Source organism: Amblyomma maculatum, chromosome 1 (assembly GCF_055883805.1).
Source record: "Amblyomma maculatum isolate TAMU_Amacu chromosome 1, ASM5588380v1, whole genome shotgun sequence".
NCBI lineage: Eukaryota > Metazoa > Arthropoda > Arachnida > Ixodida > Ixodidae > Amblyomma > Amblyomma maculatum.
Window position 1 is genome coordinate 304,227,260 of NC_139344.1, and position 26,862 is coordinate 304,254,121.

Sequence of the window (26,862 nt, forward strand, 5' to 3'; positions counted from 1 at the left end):
AGGACTGCACATGCGCAGCTGGGTTGGTGGTTCGTTTTCAACCAGGGGAAGGGGAAAAAGGCACGGTGCAGTCCACAGGTTTAGTTATGTGGGATTTCAAATTGCTGTGCTTTTTGCCTAAGATGATGAGAGTACATTATACAAAAAGAAAACATTGCTAAAAAATGTGAGGTGTCTGCTGTTGCTGAAAGTGATGAAGCTTGCGTGCATGTGTCAACCCAGTGGCAACAACTCTGCATGCATGCTACTGAGCTTGCTTATAGTGTCGAAAATCTGGTTTAACGGGCATAGATACTGTCTAGGTTTGCTTTTACCGCGTAAAGCGTTAAATACAGATATGTTGCTTCATGACTAGAAAATTGCCTGCGAAGGAGATTTATAAATTATCTTTGGGGGGGGGGGATTTTTTTCGATGCATTGCTTGCAAATGGTAGTTTTCACAAGTGTATACCTGTTCATTGGTAAGTATCATCAGAATACGCTGAGGGTGTGACAGAAATACGGTTGAGGTTGAAGCCATGCACAGGTAATCTTCGAGCTGTGGCCGGCATGGCCTTCTTCCCATGGTCCACCTATTTTTTTAAGGCGGAAGCTTTTCTATGCTATGTCGGCAAGATTGTGTCTGCAAAACGTTCCTGCAGTCGTTGTGTCATTCTCAGAAAATTTAGGATCAAATTAATAGTTGTGGTCGATAGAGGATGATATGAGGATGCTGCAGGAAAAAAAGTATGTTGATAGGATGATTAGTTAATTAGAGCCAAAAATGTAAAAGTAAAATCGAACATACGCCGCCATTAGTCATACAACTAATGTCGACGTCCAGTGGATGTGACGACACGCCAGCGGGAACTGGATGTGTTTCTGGCTTAATAATTGTTTGTCCGGAAAGGAAAGGCACAGTATCTGTCACACTTTCTGTGGACACCTGAACCATGCTTTAAGGGAATGGAGGAAGGTGGGAGTAAAAGTGGAAAGAGAGAAAGGGGTGCCATAGTGGAGTAATAATAATGATTGGCTAACAGGAAAGGAAAGGTGCAGTGTCTGTCACACTTGTTATGTGGACACCTGAACCGTGCCATCAGGAAAGGTGGGAGTGAAAGGGGAAAGAGAGAAAGGGGTGCTGGTAGTGGAGGGCTCTGGAGTAATTTCGATCATCTTGGAATCTTTAATGTGCACTGACATCACACAGCACACGGAGTCCTCTCTGTTTCGCCTCTATTGAAACGCAGCCGTTGGCGGTCGGGGCAAGAAAAGAAAATTTCCACTGTGCGGCACCAGCCCTGGCCTTGTTAGCAAAAGCTACACAAGGGGTGTGCAATGTACCATGTGCAGCAGCAACACTCAAGCTTTTGCATTTCTCCAGTGCAGGTTCTGCAGTGTTCTCGCAATTTTTCTGGCTTCCCTGCCTGGAATGCTCGTGCAGCTTTGTACCCATCCCAAAGACGTTGTCATTATTGAATAGTTAGCAGCTTGAGCTTTACATTGTAGCTTTGCCTCGCAGACATATTGGGCAACAGAAACACATGACAGAACTGAGGCCAAAATTGCAACTTTACCCCGCCGGTGTGGTGCAGTGGTTACTGCGCTGGACTACTATGCCCAAGGTTGCGGGATCGAATCTCGGCCGCGGCGGTCACTTTTCAGTGGAGGCAAAAAGCAAGGTGCCTGTGTGCTGTGCGATGTCAGTGCACGTTAAGGAACCCCAGGTGGTTGAAATTTCCGGAGTCCACTACGGCGTCTCTCATAGCCTGAGTCGCTTTGGGACGTTAAACCCCGCAAACCAATCAAATCAACCAAAATTGCAACTTTAGAGAACATGACTGGATTGAATGCAGTGCAAAAGTGTGCCTCCCATTATCCGAATCTACTATTCCACAGTTTCTACAATATACGATTTATGTACAATCTACTAGTTATATAATTAATTTACACAAAAGTAGACCTACAATACATACATGTTTCCCGTATTTTGAATGAGCATATTCCTGCGAGCAATTTTGTTTCTGTGATGCTGCTTTTACATCACTTTCAGGACAGCTAGGTGTATTTTTATTCATATTATCGATATTAACTTGGACGCAAATAGGGGTGGGTGTTCAAGTAAACAATGATATAAGGCAAAATACACACTAAGCTGTGCATCCTGACTGATGCAGGAAATTGAACAACACGAAGCATACCTGAGTGGCCCAAGCAGTTGAAAGTACAGTGGAGTGAGATCTGAACTACAGGCTGTCGGTATTGGGATAAAAGTCTGACCAGCAAAATTGGGTCATTGCTTGTTCCTCCCTGGTGCCAGCAAGGTGAATGGCTTTTGTTAAAACGCAGTCAAGGCCAAATTGCACACACATAACCACAGGTAGGGATGTGGGAAGTGGTGCAAAAGTGGGTTCAAGACAAACTGGCAACTTTATTGGAAGGAATACTCAAGCTTGTTGCTCTGTTTGCAATGGAGTACTTATGGTGTAGCTATTTTTATTGGTGATTCGACTGTGCGCATAGTGGGTGCTGTTGAAACATTAAATGATTGTCTTTTAGGATGGGCCGCAAGGATGCTGTGCATGGGAATGGAAAGAGGAACTTTGGCAGTGTCAAGTACCAGCGCATGCAGAGGACGGATGATGGCTTCATAGACATCCAGGTCCGCTTTTACACCCTACCTGTCTAAAGAGCCCTAACCGAGATGTGAAAAATAGTTCCAGAAAAGCCTGTCCCGGATACCCAAGAAGGCCATTGCACTTGCGACGTGCCTTTTCATCGGTGGCTCTTTGTTGATCATCTTGGCATCATTCATTTTCGCTGGGTTTTTCGATCCAAAAGTGAGTATATAGCTTACTGTTTCTTTGAATGCAATGCCTGTAATTTGTGGTTGATATAAGAATTGATATGGTGTAATGTCTTGAAGCTGCACATAAGACTCTGGAATTAGACCACCAGAGGTAAAATGCAGCTGGCTCATGCACAGCATCAAAATTATTTAGAGATTAAAAAGTCAAATATAATGTTAACAAAAAAGCATTAAAGAGCTCGTGACAGAAAAAATTCATCGGAAATAATCAAGTTAACAAATCAGGGGAGTGTCTAAATGAAGCAAAATTGATAAAAGGGTTCCTATAGTGACCTACATAATTCTATAAAGTGGTGCACTTTCCGGTTTTAGGAGTTGAACCCAGCTACACATAGGCTGGTTGGTCCGAGCATGTTAGAGAAGACGATGGATAATGCATTGTAGTTTGTAGTGTGTGTGAATATTGCAGAGGCATACAATGCAATAGAAAAAGTTGAAGGGAAATGTGCTGTCGCATTTCATTCTTAAGCCCAAGGCTGGATGTCATTTTTGATCTTCCCATGGCAGTGATGTGAAGAACAATTAATTTGACAATGGATTTCGGAGAAGACTGCAGGCACCCTGAAGCATGCCTAATACATGGCTCAGATATACCTGTGTCTCTTTCAGAGTTTCTAAGCAGGTGATGGACACAACGAGCCAAGGTAATTCAGAGGCTCCTTGGAACATGAAAAAGAGACATGGCCTGAATCACGAGGCCAAATGCAACTACCTCTACGCACATAACAGAAGATGGCATGCATAGTGCGCCTGAATTGTTGGCGATATGCCATGCGGGATAGGCCGAAGAGTCGGTGGTGGAGAAATTGTGCTAGAAAAACTGATCACCCCGCATTGTCTGATGACCTCGAAAGTGTCAAAATATTGAAGGAGCACTAACATTATCCATAAGGAAAGAGATGTCAAGGACTTGAAAAATTAGACTGATCAGCTTGTTTTTCATTACATACAAGGTATTTACTGAGGTAGTAGCTAATAGAATCAGCTCAACCTTAGACTTCAGGCAACTAAAGCATCGGGCAGCTTTTCAGGAAGTGTACTTTATGATTAATCATATCCATATTATCGATCAGATGATAGAAAAGTGCTCGAAATATAACCCTATACATAGCGTTCATTGATTGACTGATCAGCTTGTTTTTCATTACATACAAGGTATTTACTGAGGTAGTAGCTAATAGAATCAGCTCAACCTTAGACTTCAGGCAACTAAAGCATCAGGCAGCTTTTCAGGAAGTGTACTTTATGATTAATCATATATCGATCAGATGATAGAAAAGTGCTTGAAATATAACCCTATACATAGCGTTCATTGATTACGAGAAAGCATTTCACTCAATACAAACTTTAGCCGTCATGCAAGTATTGTGAAATCAGGGTGTAGATGAGCCATATATGGAAGTACTGGAAGAAGCCGGTGAACACAGGAGAAAGAGAACCGAGAGATGGCGATGATAGATGCCGTTTTAATGAATGTTGGCGCCTACGCCACGTTTCTTCCTTGTGCGTAACATTACACGGGGCTTGACTAGATGGTTGAAAATAGAAGAGGAAAAGGAAGAAGGTAACGGCTTGCCGCCATGATAAATATCCAATGAACCCTGGCCGAGGAGGTCAGCAGGATTGGACGGCTGAGTCCTAGGCACGCATCAAATGGCAAGGGTGGGGATGATGTCTTCACGTGTATCGTTGTATCGAGTCAGTGGGTTCGTCGGGTCAGCGTCTCGGGTCGGTCGGATCTTTTGTGGGGTCTTACATTCGCTGTGTCTTGTGATGTGTCCTCACGTGTTGGTCATTGTGGTCTTCACGTCGGGCTACTTGTCATTAATCGTGTCTTGTGGTTAGAGTGGAGGACTGGGCGGTGGAACGGTGATGTCGCATCGGGTTCAGCAGGCTGGGGAACAGCCAAGCGATGCGTCCCGGGAACCTGCTGCCGATAGCGGAAGCGGACGTGGTGTGCCGAAGTTCTGGGCCGGGATGATGAAGGTTGAAGTACCATGCACCTGCAACCAAATATCTATAGTAACTGCACAGCAACCATAGTTCTGCATAAAGAAAGTAACAAAATTCCCATAAAGAAAGGTGTTAGGCAAGGATACATGATCTCCCTAGTACTATTCACAGCTTGCTTAGAGGAAGTATTCAGGGACTTAGAATGGGAACAGTTAAGCGAGCAGAGTGTGTTAGGGAACGACCTCTGAGCTAATGACATTCTAATCGAAATCAAGAAAAAATGGGCATGGGCAGTTCATGTAGTGTGAAAAGAGGATAACCGATGGTCGCAAAGGTTAATGAATTGGATTCCAAGGGAAGGAAAGCAGCTGGGAGTGACAGAAAATTAGGTGGGCAGATGTGGTTAAGAAATTTACAGGGGTCAAGTGGATGCAGTTAGCAAAGGACTGGGTTAATTGGAGGAATATACCCACTGCGAGTAATGCAAGTAGGTATAGTCAGGCTGCTGCTGCTGGTGATATACCATGCTAGCTACACTTTAACCTGTTGCGCTATGCATACGAAATACACCCCAGCATTGACATTTTGGCATGACCAAGAGCAGGCAAGCAGGCTCACAGATGGCGTTGCCTGTGATCGTGGTTCAGAGTGGCTTGTGAATGCGAGCTTTAAATTGAAATAGACATAGTGGCTGCCAAACTTGTTACGTTCAAAACAATTACAGTGGGCTGCGTATACGATCCATACCTGCCAACTCTCCCAATTTTTCACTGCATCTTTCGATTGTACGATCACTAGCCTAAATCTCCGGAAAAGTTGCCTCAGCCCGCTCTGAAATCATTTTTGCAAAAACTTTTGCCGCAGAATCTGCAGCCGCATCGTAACAACCTCGTCAAAGTCAACGGCAGCAGCAACGCCATCAGCGTCATTGGCTAGCTGAACCCAAATCAAAGCAAAAGCCATAAGCTAGTGGTGCCATTTGGCTGTTTGGCACATGTTTGGCAGGCTTTCCTTTTTGTGCATCGTTGCTGTCGCTTGCTGTGTGTAGGCTTAGTTTGTCTGCGGTCCACTGTGTTACAACGACATCCTTGTGTTGTTCACACCATAGAGTTAATACAAAGACTCTAGAGGGAAAGCTGCCCGTTCAGCCAATGCATTTGAGTTGTGACTGCGTGATTGCCGCCATTATCACACTGTTTAATGGTTGCCAAATGATTTTTACTTGCTAAATCGGGCACATGAAGATGGTTTGAAGCTGGCAACGCAGATCGTGGGAAGATGGCGTGCAGTTAACTGGCGGCCACTGTGTTACTGTAGAGTAGGTGCTGTAAAAAACGGCAGAATCGTCGCGTCTGGAGCATTTTTGGTGGTATGTTGCGTCGCGTACCTACTGTAACATCACATAGGTGTCCTACCTCTGCCGGGTTGTTATCGTAAGGCGGGCTATCCCTGCGATTGTTACGCGCTTCGCATGCATTTCGTCTGTCGAGGACACATTCATCTCCTCTGTGCCCGATCACCTGAAAACACGTCAGAAATTTGCTTTGGCGCCAGACGGCGACCACAGTATATTAAAAAAAAAAAACAGTGACGAATTCCACAGCAACGGCCCTTGGTCTATCCGGGATGGCTAGTGCTGCATACAGTAAATGTCAAAGGGTGCTCGTGTGTGTTTACTGTTGATCTGCTACGTCTGCTCGCAAACATGGTTTCCAATTGTTCTACATCATTCCTTTATGGCCAAGAAGGTGCCTGAAAGATTATATAATATGCTTGAAACTTGAAAACAATGTATAGAAATTTCCTACAGTTGTGTTATTGGCAGCGGTTTTTAAAACTTTTGTTCAAACCTTTGTTCATTTTTGACGCAGTGAGCAGAAACTGTGCTGGCCACAATGATAAATTTGATGATGGCGTTGAACCAGTGAGAAGCTCGTTTCCCTGCCCAGCTTTCCCTCTAGTGTCTTTGTATTAACTCTATGGTTCACACCATCATGACGCTCTCAAAGTCCAAAATGACATACATTCGACGCCTGATTTTTCGGACTCTCAATGGACAGCGAAAATGTCCGAAAAATCGGGCAGTCCAAAAAAAACAAATATATGCACCAAAAAAGTTCTTTATTGCCTATCATTAACTTTGAGGGCGGAAAAAGTCACAAATGCTTTTCTGCACCACACTCCGCTTCCGTCTTAACAGGTCCTCCTGAATTTCGGCGAGAGTCGTAGTGTCACCGTAAGGTGACGAAAGGGTTGTAACCGCTTGCATCAGCTCGGCTTGCGTCGGCTGCGCTGTTGCAGGTGAGTCATCGTCGTCGTCGCTCTCAGACTCTGCAAGCACTTGGAGAATAATTTCTTCATCTGTGAGCCCAGCGCACAGTTTCAACTCGTGGTCAATGTCTGTGAACTCTGGAAACGAGACAGTCGATGGAATTTCGACACGTGCAGTACGAAGGTCGTCAATGAGCTGCTCACTGCCTGACAGCTGCTCGACGACGCTCTCCTCGTCCAAGGCAGCCGATTTGTCATTCAGCACAAATACCTCGTGGCAGAAACAATTGCGCAGCATTGTGGGTGCCGCCGACTTCCACGCATCGGCGAGCATATTAAGTGCTCCAAGCAAATCGACAGACTAGGTTTTCCAACTGTCGAGGCACATCACCAGACGCGAAAGTAAGCGTGACTGATAGTTGACCTTGAGGTTTCGGATCACACCTTGGTCCATCTGCTGCAGGACACTTTTCGTGTTCGGTGGCAAAAACTCAACGCACACAGCCTTCAAGTTGTGAATGTTCCCGTGTGTAGCGCAGTTGTCAACGAACAACAAAACTCGGTGGTCTTCTTGGTCAAACTTACGATCCAGTTTTCTCACATAGCTTTCAAAAAAGCTGCTGCGTTATCCACGCCTTCTTGTTAACCTCATACAAGACAGGCAGGGTCTTTACGCCTTTGAAGCACCTTGGGGCTTTCGTCTTGCCGATGACTAGCATCGGCAGTTTTTCTGTCCCCGACATGTTGCTGCCGACCAAAACTGTAATCCGCTCCTTACTGTGTTTCTCACCATGGCAGGGGTCACCAGCAAAAGCAAGAGTCTTCTCCGGCATAAGCTTAAAAAAAGTCCGGTCTCATCGCAGTTGAACATGTCGTTCGGCAAGTACTCTTGTAAGAGCGATTGCAGCTTCTCAGAGCGGTAGTCTGCGACAACACTGAGATCAATAGCTGCACTTTCGCCGCACAGTTTTTCAAATGAGGTCGAAACGCTTCTTGAAATTTTGTAGCCAGCCGTCACTGACCTTAACACCTTCAATGTTCATTTGAAGCGCCATCGTCTCAGTTTTCTGTTTGAAGAGGCCACCGAAGACAGGAACCTTGCTGGCCACTGTTGACTTGAGCCATATGAGGAGAGAATCCCCGAGCTTTGGGTAGATGCCTTTGCTTACATTCTTCTGATGACACCCAGTTGACTTCTCCGCCGCCTCCAAAAATCTTCTGCTTGTTCTTTATGTAGTCCGAAATAGTTTATCTTAAAATGTGGAACTCTTTCGCGACATCTGTCTGTGATCGGCTACCTTCCACGAGCTTCACAGTAGCCGCTTTCTTCGCCATCGACATGGTGAGGTACTTCCCTCGCTTCATCGGTGCCTTCAAGGCCGACGATAGCATGATGATTGCTTCTCCATTATGAACCACTGGATCACAATACCGACTCCGTTGAGTGCCTTCTCGCTGCCGCGTTGCATGCAAAAAAACAGCCTCCTTATAAAATCCGGAAACAGTTTCTTGAACTGAAGCCGATTCAATTAAATGCGAGTCACAGTAGCGACAGAACCTAGTTCTCGCGTCAGCACGACTACGGCTAGGCCTACTCGCTATGCTCGGCAATGCACGTGAAAAGCACGACAAACACAGAGGAACAGGCAGTCAAAGCGATAAAGCTAAAAAAAAAAAGAAGCACTCCGGTAGCGAGCAGCGACGCTGTCCCAGAAGCGGAAGCTGCTAGGCAAATGATATAGCCTAGATCCAGCATAGATTGCAGGATGGATAGTTGGATTTGTGAGAAGAGGAAAACACGAAGATGAAGAAGCTCGCACCCGCTCTGAGAAACGCTGGCTTTGGCAGCAGCAACGTATCAGTAAAGCTATTGCAGTGCGAATTGCTTAATCGGCCTCATTGCACTTGGTGGAGGTGCCGTCTTTTCTGATCCTGGAGCTCCGCAGTCGCACCATAATCAGCTCTGCCACTATGACTGACACCATGGCTCAACTTGGCCCGCTTGTCCCCAACACCACCATCTGTTTAGGGCCAGCGCGGCAGCGCGATCCACCCATCTTCAGTGGCACGGATAACACAGACGTGGAGGACTGTGACGTCTTACGAACGAGTGAGTGCCTACAATAAGTGGGATGACAGCGTTAAACTCACCGTCATTTTCTATTTGTCTAACGTCGCAAACTTGTGTTTTTGAAACCACGAAGCTGATAATTCTACCTGGGCGGTCTTCAAAACTAGCCTCACCAAGGTTTTTGGTCGTCCCACTGTTCGGAAACTTCGCGCCAAACAACGGTTGGGTTCCTGGGCTCAGCATAACGGCGAAGACTTTACCAGCTAGATTGAGGATGTTGTTGACCTATGTAAACGCCTTAATCCATCAATGACTGAGGAAGACAAGATCAAACATGTCGTCAAGGGGATTGACGATGGCACATATCTGATGTTGACCGACAAGAATCCCCAAACAATTCTGACGTCATCTCTTTTTGTCAAAGTTATGATGAGCTCCGAAAACAATGTCTCATACGCGCCTTAGCATTTGCTCGGAAGACGTCGTTTCGACTCTGGATCTTCTTGCCTCGCCTCAAGATCGCGTAATGCTTCTCCAGCAAATTCAGCAGTTTGTAGAGGAAGAGATGGCTCGACAGTTGTCTTTGGGTACCTGCCGCCCTGCCGCACAATCTCTGTTGCCTCCATTGCAACGTGTCATTCAGGAGCAGGTTGCTGAGATCCTGCCACCCAACAACCAACTGCCTATGGTCGTCGCTCCATGGACTTATGCCGAAATTGCGAGCAGGCCACTGCTTCCACCCGCTATGTCTACGTACGTGACACTGGACCCCAACTTTTCTAGGTGGCCGCCCGTGCCTCAGGGCCCACCTGCTCAGCCTGCTCGTCCTCGCACCGGTCCGCGCCCTCTAAATCTGTGGCACACCCAAGATAACCGCCCCATTTGCTATGCCTGCGGTGTGGCTGGCCATGTGGCCCGGTGGGGCCGTGCACGTCTATCTCGTCCTTACGCCTACGGGCCCGCAACAACGTACGACGAACCTGTCTCCGACCCAGTCTTGCGTCATCCGTCTTCGCCTCACTCTCAGACTCGTTTCGACTCGTACGCACATTAGTCGCCGTCTCCTCGACGCCGGTCCCGCTCTCCTATGACCCGATGCGCATCATCCCTTATGACGGAAAACTAGGCGCCGCAGTTCCGGAGGCAAAAACTGCGCCCTCAGCAACCGTGTCAAGCCCTGTCAATATTGAAGTTTTCTTCGAAGGTGTTCCTGTTGATGCCCTTGCTGACACTGGTGCTGCGGTGTCCGTGATTAGTCGCAATTTGTGCCGAAAACTTAGTGCCAAAAAAAAAGTGAAAGTGAAAAAGCGAAAGTGATAGAAAGTGAAAAAAGTAAACAAACAAGATGGCGGTGACACCGCTCAAAATGTGTGGCAGTTGGCCCGGCTGACGTTTGGAATGTCAGAAAAATTGAATAGCCCTCCCTAGAGTGTTCGAAATTTTGAGCCGCGTAATACATTGACTTTATAAGGTATGTTCTGGTGCCGGGAAAAAGTCCGAATAATCAAGCATGTCCGGAAAAATCAGTCGTGGACTGTATTTGCAGAAGTTTTTAAGATCATATACATCTAACTTTTTCTGCTTTGCGACATCAAGAAAAGGCGAACATTTTACATTTTGAATGTGTGGATGCGACATCAGTGTGTGTCACGGCGACAAAGGGGACTTGAAACATCATGTTTCCACAACGAAGCATGTGAGCAATGTTCGTGCCACCGAGCAGCAAGGGAGCATAGCAAACTTCCGAAAAAGGACTGCGACAAAAGTGTGATATGTGCGGAGTGCCTTTTTACAGGGTTCCTAATCGAGCATAACCTGCCGCTAAGTGTCAGCAACCATGTTGGGCCTCTTTTAGGAAAAATGTTTCCGTGGTGTGAGGAAGCAAATTAGTATGAAATAGTGGTGTGAGGAAGAAAAGCGGTATGGATGCGGACGCACCAAGGCGACTGCATTCGTGGGCGAAATGGCCTCAGAGGCGCAAAGCACGATGCTAAACGCCCTGAAACACAGTGCTTTTGCTGTTGCTGTGGACGGTAGCAATGATAGTGCTGCACAGATCTACCCGATTGTGGTGACCTATTACGTCGAAGAGTACTTGGACATTGAAAGTAGGCTAATGAGCCTTCAAGAACTTCATGGGGAGGCTATTAGATGCGAAATAGGTAACCTCGTGTTGAATGCATTGAAAAATGTTGACGTGCCCGTATCCAACTGTATTGTGTTTTGCGATGACAATACAAATGTTATATTAGGAAAAAAAACCCGGCGTCGCTGCAGTCTTAAAGGAAGCTCAACAAAACTTAGTTGTTGTTGGCTGCCTGCGTCATCTGATTAATCTGCCTGCTGAGGAAGGAGCCGCATGCTTGCCAGCGAAGTTTGATGAGGTCCTCGTTGATGTATTTTATTACCCGGAGAAAAGTGCGAAACGCAAAGAAAAACTTTCAGAATTTCAGGACATGCACAATGTGGAGGTGCGAAAAATTCTGAAGCATGTGCCAACTCGTTGGTTGTCTTTAGGCAAGTGCCTAACTAAACTGCTTGACCAGTGGAAACCTCTGGGCAGTTTTTTCTTGAATAAGGTAAAAGCAAAAAAAAGCGATGCCCATCCTTTTCAGGCTATTATCATATTCCTCGAAGGCCCACCATCATCAGGGGGTGAAATTCCCGATGGCGCTAGTCACAAGCGTAAAGAGACAGCAGAGAAGAAAGATGTTCAACCTGCGAAATAAGCCAAAGTTATACAGTTGAACCCGGATATATCGAACTCAAATTGGATCGCAAAATAGTTCGATATACAGTTAAATCTCGTTACAAGAGACACGACTACAAGAGACACTCGGTTATAACAGACATTTGAAAATGGTTTGGTTGGTTTTCCTATGTTTACCATGTTAACAACATCGCATACAAGAGACATGGTTACAAGAGACACTCGGTTACTAAGGACAACTTTTTAGGTCCCAAGAGCGAATTCTTCATTATTTAGAAGAGACATAACCCAAAAAGTTCGTGCAGTGTGACTGACGTTGTACCAATTAGTGTGCGGCTGCTCTTTATTCCTTTGGCTCCATTCTGTTACGTTCCACAGCTGGATGTCACACCTCGCAAGGTTGCCACTATTGTCTCACTGCACCGAAATTTCAGCTATTCTGCTTCTATAATTGCAGCCACGCACCTGCACTGTCTGTTGAACTAAATTTATGTTGAGTTGGATTTCTGTCTCGGCTTCCGCGGCGCCTGTCGCTTTGTGCGGCGGTAGTCGCAGGGGTCGGACCCCTAAGCTGCCGCCATTTTTACAGTTCTCGACGATTCATCCGCTGTAGTTTCGCATCAGACACAAACTCCAATTTGTTCAAATGTCTACAACTCATATTTCAGTCAGTGAAAAATTTACTTATAAAGCTAAAAAAAAAAAAAAAAAAAAAAAAAAAAGGGCGCAATAGTTATTACGTTTATGTCGGATCTCTATCACCATCATCGCCAAAACGCTCCCGTCCCCTTGGCGTCCCTGCCTCCGTGTCGTGGGTACGACGTAGCACGTGCGGTTGCCGTTTCGCGACAACATTCTTCGAGCCATGTCAACGAAACGAAAGCAGATTTCTCTTGTGGATAAGCTTCAAATCATCAGTGATGTGGACTCTGGACAGAAGCAAACGACAGTTGCGGACAAGTTTGGACTTTCTCGAAAGACTGTGAATACCATCGTGAAAAACCGTGACGCCGTTATTAAACAACAGCTGGACGGCGGGCTTACGGCGAAGCGAATTAGACTTCGGGGAGCGACCTATCCAAAGGTGGAAAAAGCCGTAATGTTGTGGTTGCGAGACGCGTTTGCAAAGAACATTCCAGTGAATGGAGTGTTGCTCAGCAAACGTGCTGAACAGCTAGCACTGCTTCTCGATTGTGCCGACTTCAAGTGCAGTGAAGGGTGGTTGGATCGCTTCAAAGCGCGGAACGGCATCTCATTTAAGTGCATCTCGGGAGAAGGTGGTGCAGTTGACACAGACTGCGTGTCCTCATGGAAAGATCATTAACTTCCCTAGTTACTTCACGGTTACAGCTCCGAAAATGTGTTCAACGCGGACGAGAGCGGCGTGTTCTACAAAATGAGGCCAGGAAAGACACTGTCGTTTAGGTTCGATGCATGCCACGGCGGGAAGCGGTCAAAGGAGCGCATCAGCGTCCTGTTTTGTTGCAACATGTCAGGAACTGAGAAGGAGCGTCTCCTTGTGATTGGGAAGTCGAAACGACTCCATTGTTTTAGCCACTTGCACCACATTCCTGTCACGTATGAAGCAAACCAGAATGCATGGATGACCTCTAGCATTTTCAATTCCTGGCTACTAAAATTTGATCGGAAGATGGAAGCCCAGAATCGTGATGTGCTTCTGTTTGTGGATAATCCTTCTTGCCACACCATGGTCCCTGTGCTGAAAGCCACCAAAGTTATTTTTTTTCCTCCAAATTCCACATCCCATCTTCAACCAATAGACCAAGGAGTCGTGCACTCTGTCAAGTCACAGTACAGAACAAGGCGAGTAGAACGTCTATTGTTTGACATGCATCAAGACCGCACAACACTAATTGACATGAAGTTTGCCATCCAGGTGATTTCTGCTGTTTGGAATGGCCTCAGAAGTGAAGAACTGCTTCCGAAAAGCAGGCTTTAAACATGGCGATACGACGGAAGAGGAGCTTGATGTGGATCCCGAGGCAACCTTTCTTGAAGATGAAACTTTGGCAACCATCCAAGAGTCTGCAGATGTCCCAGAATCTTTTGAGGAGTTCGTGTCTGCAGATGTGGACCTCGTGTGCTCCGAAGAGCTTAGAGACCATGCAATCCTCGCACAAGTAAATGGTACTTGTGCCATAAAGGATGAACCAGAGGAGGAGGAAGATGACAATGAGGACATTCGATGAGCATCTAAAGGTGCTGCAAAGGTATTGCGAGCAGCAAGAAGGGCTGCAAAGTGAAGTGCCTTACCTCCAAAAGTTGGGAAGATAGCTGATACACTCTACGTTGACAAAAAAGGCAAATTACTATGAAGGACTTCTTTAAAACATCGTGAACAATTTCCTCTTAAGGTATGTTTAAGTGTTGATGTGCAATAAAATTATCTAGTCCCATTCCTCGATGTTTTTAGAATTTTTGGTTACAAGAGACCTTGGTTATAAGAAACAACTTTCTCGGGTCCCTTGAGTGTCTCTTGTAACGAGGTTTAACTGTATCGATAATTTTATGTATAGAAATCAGCTTGAGATGGTGCTTGCGATCGTGAAAAGTGATACCATACTTGTCGCGTAATGAACTCACTCGCATAATGAACCCACCCTGAACTTTTGCCGGCGAGAATAAAAAATAAAAGTTAGTTGGTGGCGCGTCCCTCCGTTTCGGCCGTCGCATCCACAGCTCATTTATTGGCAGCATGCCAAGATGCTGCGCAATGATAACGTCAAGGTGTGTTTATCTTTGGACTATACTTATGATGTTGGTTCCTGCAGTGGGGGAGAGCGAACTTGGTAGAGTGCTCGTGATGGCTTGACTGCACATCATCATCATCAGCCTGACTATACCCACTGCAGGGCGAAGGCCTCTCCCATATTTCTCCACTTAACCCGGTTCTGTGCTAGCTGCATCCACTTGACCCCTGCGAACTTCTTAACCTCATCCGCCCACTTAACTTTCTGCCGCCCCTTGCTACGCTTTCCTTCCCTTGGAATCCAGTTTGTTACCCTAAGCGACCATCGGTTATCCTCTCTTCGCACTACATGTCCTGCCCATGCCCATTTCTTCTTCTTGATTTCCATTAGAATGTCAGTGACTTGAGTTATTTCTCTGACCCACTCTGCACGCTTCCTATCTCTTAACGTTGTCCCTACCATTTTTCTTTCCATAGCCCTTTGCGTTGGCCTCAACTTTAGTAGAACCCTCTTTGTTAGCTTCCACGTTTCAGTCCCATAGGTGAGTACAGGTAAGATGCAACTGTTGTATACTTTCCTCTTGAGCGATACCGGTAAGCTGCTAGTCATAATCTGCGAGTGCTTGCCAAATGCGCTCTATCCCAATCTTATTCTTCTTGTTATTTCCTTTTCATGGTCCGGATCTGCGGTTACTATCTGTCCTAAGTAGACATATTCGCCTACTACTTCCAGTACTTCGCTACCTAATGTAAACTGCTGCTCCTTCCCGAGGCTGTTGAACATTACCTTAGTCTTCTGCATATTGATTTTTCAAACCTACCTTTCTACTTTCCCTGTCTAGGTCATCAATCATTATTTGCAGTTCATCCCCAGAGTTGCTTATCAAGGCAATGTCATCAGCAAATTGCAGATTACTGAGGTATTCTCCATCTACCCTTATCCCTAACTGCTCCCATTCCAAGTCTCTGAATACTTCCTCTAAGCAAGCTGTGGATAATACTGAGGAGATTGTGTCTCCTTGCCTAACACCTTTCTTTATTGGAATTTTGTTACTTTCTTTATGCAGAACTATGGTTGCTGTGCAGCCACTATATATATCTTCCAGCACTTTCACGTACGGCTCGTCTACCCCCTGATTTCGCAATGCCTGCATCATCGCCGAGGTTTCAACTGAGTCAAATGCTTTTTCGTAATCAATGAATGCTATGCATAAGGGCTGGTTATATTCCGAGCATTTTTCTGTCACCTGATTGATGGTATGGATATGATCGATAGTAGAGTACCGTTTCCGAAAACCTGCTTGATCCTTTCCTTGATTGCAGTCTAAGGTTGTCCTGATTCTATTAGCGATTACCTTAGTAAATACCTTATAGGTAACAGAAAGTAAGCTGATTGACTGCACAAGCCTGGTTCAATTTATCACGCCGCACTTGGGGCGGTTGGAGTCCGCTGCCACAAAATCATTGGAAAGAGTGTTAGCTGCGAATGCCGTTTGAAGCAAGCAATGCTAAAAGCCGGTGTCATGATCGCAGCTGACCGCTTGCTTTCGTTGATTCATAGATGCAAGGATAGATGACTCGCACAAAAGAAAGAAAAAGAACTGCCACTTCTTAATGTCCGCAGCCGCCATAGCTTACGCTATGCCGCACGTTCAGCACGACAAGGATGAGCGACTCAGAATTTGCTGCTTTTTAACATATGCAGCCGCCGTAGCTTATGCTACATCACACGTTAAGCATGACAAGGATGGACAGCTCCTGCAAAAAAAAAAAATCTGCCGCTTCTTATTGTCCAAAACTGCCACGCTACGTCGCACATTCAGCACAACGGCACAAGATGCGGATCGCATGTGTTGCGCCGAGCATAGAGGGTTCACAACACACACTGAAGAAAGCATGGAGTTAATACGGAGAAAGCATCTGACGCTGTGTCTGCCACGGGCTGAGCTGACTTGTCGGCACATGCTTAGTGCATGCTGTTGCGAATGAAGACTGGAAAAGAGAGACGAAGGGGAGAGAATGAATGGGCACACGCTTGTGGTTTGCCCTGTCACGTTGTTTCCCCTCTCAAACGCCACGGCTGCATTGGCTGCGTCTGCCCCGTAGCGGGCACTGCCAAACCGGTCGCCCTTCACACACGTGGCTTGCAAACGTCACGTGCTGGTGTGTGGCAAACGATCACCGCAGATGCGCGCGGCTTTGGGGAAAGGGCGCGGCGCTGAACTGTTCTTTCTCATTCCATCCACGCATGGCTTGAAAACTTGAAAACGTCACGCGGCAAACGGCTGAGGGTGATGCGATCATCTTTGGGGAAGGCACACCTTCCACTGCGTGGTGCGGAGTTCAGTATACCGAACGACCAGTGAAATTAGAGTTCGATATACAACGCAGCTTTCCTATACTTTTACATGGGATTTTCAAGGGGATATTTCGTGAGTTCAATATAACAAAATTTAGAATTATCCAGGTTCGATACATCTGGGTTCGACTGTACCTGGAACTGAAAGAGAAGCTGCCTTATCTTGCGAAGAAAGACTGCTCCATTTTTTTACATCTGACATCAATATGGCTTTTGGAAAGTGGGGTCCCGCTTTTTGAGAAAGCCAATAGCCAGCTGCAGTCGCAGGCTCCAAAAATGCATACTGTATATACTCGTGTAAGGGCCGCACTTTTTTCCACGATTTTGACGGGGTGCACCTCTTACAAGAGTCAGGCCTATATCTATCTGCATGAAAGTTGATGTCCTAAATAATAACATAAGCACTGCTGAGTGACCACACTTTATTCAAGGAACTTCCTCATGGCTATCAGTTTGGCAGCTATCTGACGAGCTCGCATCATAGGCGCCTTCCCAGAGGTATTCATCTTGTGTGCCATTTATCTGGTTCGAGATACCAGTCACCTTGAAACTCTTGGCAATGATGTCGGATGACATCAAACGCCATGCGCTTAAAATCCACATACAAACTTGCTGCAGGGATGCTTTCTTCAATCGTCCAGTAGGCGTTTTCTCATGAACGTTCGCTGCCATCCATTCCGAGTAGCAGCGCCGGAACTTGGCTTTAAATGGCCGATTGACAGAAACGTCAAGTGGCTGGAAAAGGCTTATTATTCCTCCAGGAATGACCGCTAAATACGTTTGGCTCTCGGCGAGCCGGGCTTTGATACGGTCTGATGGCCTCGAAAACTGTTGAGGACGAGCAAAGCCCTCCGTTGCAACAGGCCGCCCGGTCGGTTCACCCACACAGTTTGGAGTTCATCACACATCCAACCTTTCTCGGGGACACAAACGACAATTCCGTCGGGAACTTCTCTTGAGCAGCGTCTTTCTTTTAAAGACCGCATTTGGTGGCAGGCTTCTGCCATCGGCAGTGATGCACAGCATCACTGTGCACCTTTGACGTTCTGCACCAGTTGTAGGCACAGCGACACTTTTCGCACCTTTAAAGTGAACCATACTATTTTCTGGCGTATCAAATGAGACAGGTCCGCATTCCATATTTGTGAAAGGCCGTACTTCCTTCGAAGCCCGTTCATAAAACGGTGAAACTTTAACAGTTTGTTCTCGTATTCCTTGGGTAGCTTTTGACACAGTGTTGTTTTGTGTCAGTGTTCCGGTTCATGAACCGCTGAAGCCATCCCCTACTTGCTTTAAAACATGCAAGCAGAATGTCCATTTGGCGAGTGATGGCAATGGCTGTGACCATCTCCGTTGATACTGTATACAGTTGCCGACCGATTATTCGGACCTTACGGGGACCGCCGAAAAATCCGAATAAATAGGAGTCCGAAAAACAAAATCAGAAAAAAAAAAAAAACTATTTCTGTGCACTGGCATGCCCTATGCACTTATTCAGGCCCCGCAGTTGGCTGGAAAAAATCGTGAATACGCTGCTGGACGCTCCTCCGTTTGCGAGCAATCAGATCGGCTTGAATCTCGGAAAGGGTCGTGCTGTCACTGTAGGCAGCTGCAAGCATCATCACCGCATTCACAAGGTCCGCGTGCGACGGCAGCGGAACAGATGGTGCGTCGTCCTCTGACTCAGATTCGTCGTCAGGCGGGACAGCAGACACCTGACGAATTATCTCGTCATCGTCCAGCTCCGCACATGTGAGTGCTGCACTGTCGGCATTTGAAAAGTTCTCAAAGGTGACTGCGTCTGGGATCACCCTGCCGCCACTGCGCAAGTCTTGCAGCACATGTTCGCCATCTGTGGGAAGCATGTCGGACTGGAGATCCTGGGCCGCGGCATTCGCTTCACTAACTCTAACAAATCTAGCATGCCGAAAGCAGTTTCGGAGTGTGGCTGCAGTCACTGCCTTCCAGGCGTCAGCAAGCATGCTGATCGCTGACAGCAGAGTTACAGCATACTGCTTGCTGGCATCAATGCACAGAACCATGCGGCTCAGCAAGCGTGCTCTGTATAGCACCTTCAAATTTTTAATCACACCCTGGTCCATGGGTTGAAGGACGGTCGTTGTGTTTGGTGGCAGGAATTCCAACTGAATGGATTCCAGGTCATCAATGTGGCCATGTGCACCGCAATTGTCCACAAAGAGTAACACCTTGCGATTTTGGGCCTTGAATTTCCGGTCCAGCTTGCGTACATAGCCAGCGAAGAGGCGCTGCGTAATCCAAGCTTTCGAGTTGGCTTCATATCACACGGGGCAATGTTTTTACCCCCTTGAAGCATCTCGGGCTCTTTGATTTCCCAATCACAAGAATCGGGAGCTTTTCATTTCCCGACATGTTGCTGCCAACCATCACTGTGACCCGGTCTTTTGCTATGCCTTCCGCTGTGGCAGGGGTCGCCAGACACGGACAGTGTCTTCTCGGGTAACATCTTATAAAAAAGGCCTGTTTCATCACAATTGAAGACATCATCAGGCGAAAATCGGTCCAGCAGCGACTCCAGTCTGTCGGAGCGGTAATTTGTTACAGAGTCTGGTCCACGGCACCACTCTCGCTGCACATCTTCTTGAAAGTGAGGTCGTACCTCCTCTTAAAATTACGGAGCCAGCCATCACTAAACTTAAAGCCTTCGATGTTCATTCGCAGTGCGAGGGCCTCCGCCTTTTGTTTCAGAAGATCGCCCGACACTGGGATCCTCTTTGCAACTGTCGCATACAGCCACATGTGGAGCGCTTCTTCGAGCTTCGGGTGGCTGCCCTCTCTGAAATTTTTTCTTTCCAGCACTGGGGGGGCGGGGGCAAGAAGACCAATGATTCGTTCAAAATCTTCATTTTGTTTTTCATATAGTCTGACACAGTCTGCTTCAAGATGCCGAACTCCCGGGCAACTTCGCTCTGCAGGCGGCCATTCTGCACTTGATGGATCACGGCGATCTTCTTCGCCGTTGTCATCGTTGCATATTTGCCGTGCTTCTTAGCTGAATTCCCCGGCGCTGACTGCCCCGATGTTGGCGCCATTCCCGTGTGCTTCGTTGGTCTCACTGCTAGGCGTACACAACACACACGGAACACAAGTAGAATGAAAACTGCACACTATAACTACACCGCACGGCGTCACAAAGAAGAAAGAAGAGACGACCGGGCCAGCGGCTACTGGATTTGACCTGGATTTGGATGGGCGAGACAGAAACAAGCCATTGTGCCAAACACACAAAAACGATGATGATGAGCGGACTCCGCTGCCACCACCCTCTTGGGGCGGTAAGGAGGCTCATTCCAAAACAGAAATGGCGCTTCATGCTTCAGTCAGTGTCGGTGTGGGTAGCTGCTGTCGATCGAGTTGGCTCGAGTAGGGTCCCAAAAATCAAATGAGAGGTTGCGAAGTGTCCGAAATTTCGGTATTTGTTATGCATTACAGCCTATAGGAAGGGTGGCGGTGCCGCGAAGCAGTCCGAATAATCGAGTATTTCCGATTTTTTGGAGTCCGAAAAATCAGTCGGTGACTGTAGTCGTTCTTTCTCGTCGTCGTGACGTATTCGTCAAGTTCTTTTTCAAGTTCAGGAAACTTGCACTGCTTCCCGCGGAATGCTTTCCTGTTGCGGTTTGTACAAGTGAGTTGTTCTCTTTGCTTGCACCACCAATGCACACACTTCTCGAACGACTTGGAACTTGCGTCCAGCCGCCCGCTTGCAGTGTTCTTCAGCATAAGCTACGACTTTCAGCTTGAAGGCGGCGGTGTACGAAGCCAAATCCTTGCCCATAGTCACTAAGTGGTGAACACAGGCCACGATCCACTGAATAACGCTGCATGCAAAAACCACACTACCCCATAGCATCACACAAAGAAGAAATGCGCTGGAGAAAGCACCAAAAACAGATGCCAAAATGCAGCATGCGGCGAAGACCGCGTCACCACGTGATCTCACAGTACTGATGATGTTAGGGACTGAAAAGCAGTTAGCGCCATCTAATGAAGACTCATGAAGGCTAACCTGCGCTAGTGCATGAACTTCTGTGTTTGGCTGCGAAAATAATTTTTTTTCAAAATTTCTGCCCCAATGTTAGGGGTGCGACCCTTACACAGGGGCGGCCCTTACACGAGTATATACGGTATTCTGCAGTCAGTTTTATTGCAGCTCCTCACAGAGTTTTTGGCAGTTTCCAACTGCTGTAAAGGCTGCTGCTTCACCGCTCGATGTTCTACGTCGAGATATGAGCTGCCAGAAAGGAGACAATGACCTGGTCATTGGGAGTCACATCACAGCGTTGTTCAATAAACTTAATTTAAAGATGAGGCAAAATTTTTCGCTTCCGTGTGCAGTTATTTCAGCACTGCGTGCGACTACATCAGACACAAATTTCTTTTTGAGAACCCAGCTGGTGAGGCACGCTGAAGTTGCCATCTAAATCTAATTTCTGGAGCATCTTTCTCAAGTTTTTGTTTTTTTGTTAAAAGTTTCTCTCAGCTGCTGCCTCAAGAATGCAGTGAATTGCCTGCTGAAGACGCTTTGGATGCCCTGGAAGCTGAGTTTGCTATGCTGCAGGCGTACAATCTTCTGGAGCACATTCTGAAGGAAGAAAGGTGTGACGTGCAGTGGGCAAAAGTGGGTAAAATTCAAAATACTTATGGAAAACTCCTGTTTGGCTGAGTTGCAAAGGTGGTACTTTATTTTCTTGTAATACCGCATAGCAATGCACAGTGCGAGAAGATTTTTAGCACATTGAGGAAATCAAGAACTGAATTCCGTTCATTGATGTGCAACACAAGCAGTCTGAGCCATGCTTTAACAAAACTACTCTGATGAATTTTTGAAGCTCACAAAATCTGCCACCGCAAAATCTCTGCGAAAGGGCTCTTCTGGCACTACATAAAAGTTGAAGCTGCCTACCCCCCCCTTCCAAGCTGTGAATAAAATCTGATTTTTTAACTTGCTGGGTTGGCAGGTATGCTAGACTCGCACTGTAGTGTAACCCTTCATGAATAGGAAAACCTTATACAGTAGAACCTTGCTAATATGAATCTCGCGGGGCCGCGGAAAAATTCGCATTATCCGGACATTGGTATCATCAAAAAGAAAGAAAATAAGTATGCAGAGGCATTGGAAAGGCAGTCACGCAAATCTGTTTACGTCCGAGAAGGTTTATTACGGTCGCGCGATCACAGCTCGCCACTCGCGGTGTACATAGCGCAAAAGCCGATCGCGACGTCGGTGACGTGCGGGCCACGTGCCTCCGTGGACTTCTCGCGGCGCATACAACACGGCAAGAGGCCGCGCGGTGCCGCAGACTGCGGTCGCAAAGTCTACGATGTGTGCAGCTCGTACGTGTCTGCCGTGTGTGCCGTCGACTACTACTACTACTCATGTCCGCGCTCTATTGCAAATTTTTCGCGCCGTGGAAAACGATCGTGATGCCAGTGACATGCGAACCACCTGCCTCCACATACTTCTCGCAGCGCGTACAGCACGACAGGAGATGGCGACATGTGGGCCGCGCGGCGCTGCAAACTGCTTGTGGATCGCGATCGCGGAGCCAGCGATGTGCGGTTCGTGCGCGCCTACCGTGTACGCCGCCACCAGCTTCTGCGGTTTGTGGGCCACACGCCGCTGAAAGCTTTTCGCGACGTGAGTCCGACAGACAATTGCGACTTTGGGGAGGTGGGGACCACACGTAACCGTAAACTGCTAGTAATGTGTACATACAGCGCGGCTGACGATCGCGGAGTCAACGATGTGCATAGTGCTCAAGATTGCGGTCGCATTTCGCACGTTCATATCATTCGTAGTGGCACAGGCGAGCGTTCGGAACATTCAAAATTGTGCACACTGTACACAATGCACTGCAGCTGAGGAATTTCGCAAATTGGTATCGTCATGAAATTCGTATCAACACAATTCGTATCACCGAGATTTTACTGTAGAGCAGCTACCAGGGTCATATTTGGAAGGTTTTAATGCCCACTCCTACTTTTGGCAAAGTGAAAACTCGCACAATATCCAGATTATTGAGATTTTTACTCTGTGTACAATGCTTTTTTTTTTTTTACTGAACACGGTAAACGTATGTGCTGCTCAATGAACTTGTGGAAGATGAGCTGTGTTGATTCATTGTTCAGTTCACCATCTGTTTACAACAATTTTAAGTGGAATTTATGGGTTTGATCACCTATTTCTACTGATCAGCTTATCATCAGCAGTCATTCTCATACCTCCTTGCCAGTTGTACGATCAGTGCCCTAAATCTCCTGATAAGTGGCCTCTGTTGGTGTTAGAATCGTTTCGTTTCTCTAAATAACACATCTTCGGACACCATACCTGTTGATTCTGCCGTTCCCCAGGGGTCCGTACTAGGCCCTCTACTGTTCCTACTCTTTTAAACGACATTGTTGATAATATTTCTGTTCATGTTAAATTGTATGCAGATGACTGTGTGCTCTATAGCACTATTCACACTGTCCAGGTCCAAATAAGATTAAATAACGAGTTTGCAAAAGTAATAGCATGGTGTAAAGAATGGCAGATGACAATTAACTTTGAAAAGACTGTATTCATGCGAATCACTCAGAAGAAAAGTCCCCTTTTGTTCCCGTACAGCACTAACAACATCACTCTTTCAGAAGTAATACATTTCAAATACCTCGGTCTCTGGATCACTAATACTTTATCATGGACAAAACACATCGACACTGTCACAGCTAACGCCCTCCGTAAACTGTTTTTTCTTAGGCGATCTTTAAAATCAGCTACACCAACTGTTCGCTCTTTCTTATACAACAGCATAATCCGCCCAACACTTGAATATGCCGTCATAATTTGAGACCCGTTCACCGCATCGAATATCGACAAACTGGAACGCATCCAAAGGAAAGCAGCAAGATTTATCTTAAATAAATACCGCCATTGCTCGATTACCCAATTGCTTCAACGATGTGAGTTTTCATCAGTGAGAGGCATCGCATATGTAGGTTGAAGTTCTTTTTTCAGTTGATTACAGGACATTACAATATTGACACATCTGGTATTTTAATTTTCTCGACAGGTTACAAAACAAGACAAAACAGTAACACTTCTAACATCAAGAGTTAATTCCTTCAAGTATTCTTACTTCCCACGAACCATAGTTGACTAGACCCCGCCGGGGTGGCGCAGTGGTTACAGCGCTCGACTACTGTTCCCAAGGACGCGGGATCGAATCCCGGCCTTGGCGGCAGCTTTTCGATGGAGGCGAAAAGCAAGGCGCCTGTGTGCTGTACGACGTCGGTGCACGTTAAAGAACCCTAGGTGGTCGAAATTTCTGGAGTCCTCCGCTATGGCGTCTCTCATAGCCTAAGTCGCTTTGGGACGTTAAAACCCCAGAAACCAAACCAAACCAAACCATAGTTGACTAGAATAACCTCACTAACGACGCAGTCACGCAGAAGTCATTAAAATTATTCGAAGAGCACCTGAAATAATTTACTGATATTGTTTTGCCTCTATGTCTGTTATATTTATGTACCCTTCCTGCTAAGGTCTTGAACAAGACCGCAGTATGTATAAATAATAAGTAACAGAATAAATAATAATGCGCTTGGAGTCTAACTCAATGTGGCCGTAGGCCTGGGAACTGTACTGGTGGGCACAGCTTCTGAGCTTCCTGAGAAAAATCAAATGCCGGGCACCTGTCAGCAAGTAGTCCGGGACGCTCGGGACTGAAAATCAAATGTACCCATTGGGTGACCCACGAACGGTTGGAGGCTGCATAACGAGGCACGTGATGTCACGAGTCGGCGCAGCAGGGAGATGGGCGTGGCACAGTGGTGAAAAGCCCGATAGCAGTTTATGCTGCGCCAATGCAGAAACCTGTTTTCAGCTGTTGCGGCGGCGAGAATGACAGGTTCCAACACGTTGGAAATTTTTTGCTCTGTCACTGCCACTCGCCACTTATTTCGATTACTTGTGAACCAGCCACCTATGGAATGATGTGACTGGTTGCCGTGGTTACGGCACATGCGCAGTTGTGGCCTCGGACAGCGAAACTTGCTTCTACTAGCCTAGGATAGCTTTTGCTAAAGAAAGCATACCAGTAAACGCTTTCCACGAAGAAAATTTATTGCTTACCTGCACGACTCGTCCACACTTCCAATCACGTATTTGGATGATATACGCTGCAAGCTTGGCCTCTGGTGTCTCGACTGCGGTCAGCGCAAAACCTCTTGGAATGAAAGTGAAAATTTTGTCTCGCTGCCACTGCTACTTGCGCATAACGGCCGGTCTCAAGGGAGAGCGTGCTTCTCATGGCCTTACCGATGGCATCTGTTTCCATCTCCTGCCAAGGGAAACGCACGCATGGCAGCCGGTGGGTCCTGAATTTCACCCCTTATGGTTTATATAAAGACTTCGTAATCAGCATCTAAGGTTTATCGTGTATGAGGAATAAAATACAGATATCGCACGTGCTGTCCTCAATGCATACGTATGCATGGTCGAATGAAGCTTTGGTTATGCTGAACCCAACACTTTTTGCCCTAAAGTTTTCACAAAAACAAACCAGGCTTTGCAGTGTGCCTTTTGAAAGGTGTGTAAGCAGGTGTAGCGCAAATTTATGTCAAGCTGTTGAGGAGTGGAGAGTCTGCCGTTTGTCAACCGTTGCCGTTTTCGTTTAGTGCAGAAGAGGCACCGACGAAAATTAATGGAATGTCTCAAATTAAAAGTAATTAAGAAACATTTACGCATAGTTAAATTTTGTGTTGTCTAGTGGAGTGGGCTGTTATATTTAGCTTTGTTTTAGACATATCAGTCGGTTGAAAGACAGCAGATGTCTATGTAGTCTCGTGACTGACGCACATGTATGACAGACATAGTTGGTTTAATACATAAATAAGCTACAACTTTTATTCAAGGAAATAGCAATAAACAGCAATGCATAATTGAGAAGAGCTGCAAACAATAAAAAAAAAATTGTCCTTCAAAGTTGCACATTGCACTACATAATATAAGTACGATCGCGGCTGGAAAATTCAGTCTCAAAATCTTGGTGGACAATTTGTGCATATTAGGAGCTTGCTTCTCGGATCCTGTCTGTCACTTTGTTGGCATAGTTGACAAGAAGGATTCTGAGAATTTTTTGAGACATCAAGAAGGGGATCTTATAGGTCGTTTTCACGGTGAGGAGGAAAATAGCCTTGAACCGGAGCTCACAGCGCCACTCTTCTCTGGTATGTGCGGACGGGGCAATAGCAGCGTGGGTGGCAGGGCATTCTACGAAAAAAGTGCAGGCGCTACGCAGTCTTTTGCCCACAAAGAGTCTTGAAAAGCCTAAGGGGTCCAAGCTGCTCAACTGATGCAAGAGATGCGCTATCTTTATAGTCTTTTTATATTTTCTATGCCTTTTTACATACCCGACCCCTGTCCTTCCTTCTTTTTGCCCATTTCTTTCCTTCCCCTCCCTGATCGCTTCATTTCCGCTGGCCGCAGCTTAGCTGATAACAAGTGCCGCGACTAGCAAAATCTTTTTCTTTGCTCTTTGTTCGAATTAACAAGATAATAACAACCAGAAACAGATGATTAACCAACAGTGGTGGTGTGTGTGCGTGTCGCTGTGCGATGTTACAGTTTCAACTCTTGTAATCAGGCAGAGATGAGCGGCCCTTGAATATCAAGCACTAACTGAAAATGTTTCGCTTTGTCACCCTTTCTTGCGAGTTCCGAACACTGTGTTTGTAGAGAAGGATAAAAATGAATACCCATGCAACAACGGTAGCCGTTGGACAACAAGCAGATGATCTTTCAAGAAAAAAAGTAGATAGAAAGCAGCCCTGTCTTGCTTGCGCCACTGTGTGTCTGTCTGTGCCGCATAAAAGTTGGACACGCATTGTAATCAGGCTTGTAGCCCTCGGCCGACCCGAT

The 26,862-nt window shown here is 46.5% G+C and overlaps 1 protein-coding gene across 12 annotated transcripts in view; it reads left to right on the plus strand.

Annotated features, from left to right (window-relative positions):
• The window catches only part of LOC146206976 (transmembrane protein 230), a 103,265-nt gene that overhangs the window by 9,848 nt on the left and 66,555 nt on the right, over positions 1-26,862 (plus strand). For 11 of the 12 annotated variants that reach the window (XM_084589603.1, XM_084589167.1, XM_084589745.1 and 8 more), the window contains 2 exons: positions 2,539-2,641; positions 2,697-2,819. In XM_084589603.1, coding sequence (XP_084445729.1) covers positions 2,540-2,641; positions 2,697-2,819 — 225 coding nt within the window. In that variant the 5' untranslated portion in view covers position 2,539. Of the gene's footprint in view, positions 1-2,156; positions 2,304-2,538; positions 2,642-2,696; positions 2,820-26,862 lie in introns of all 12 variants that reach the window. The other variant, XM_084589532.1, reaches the window with a different exon arrangement.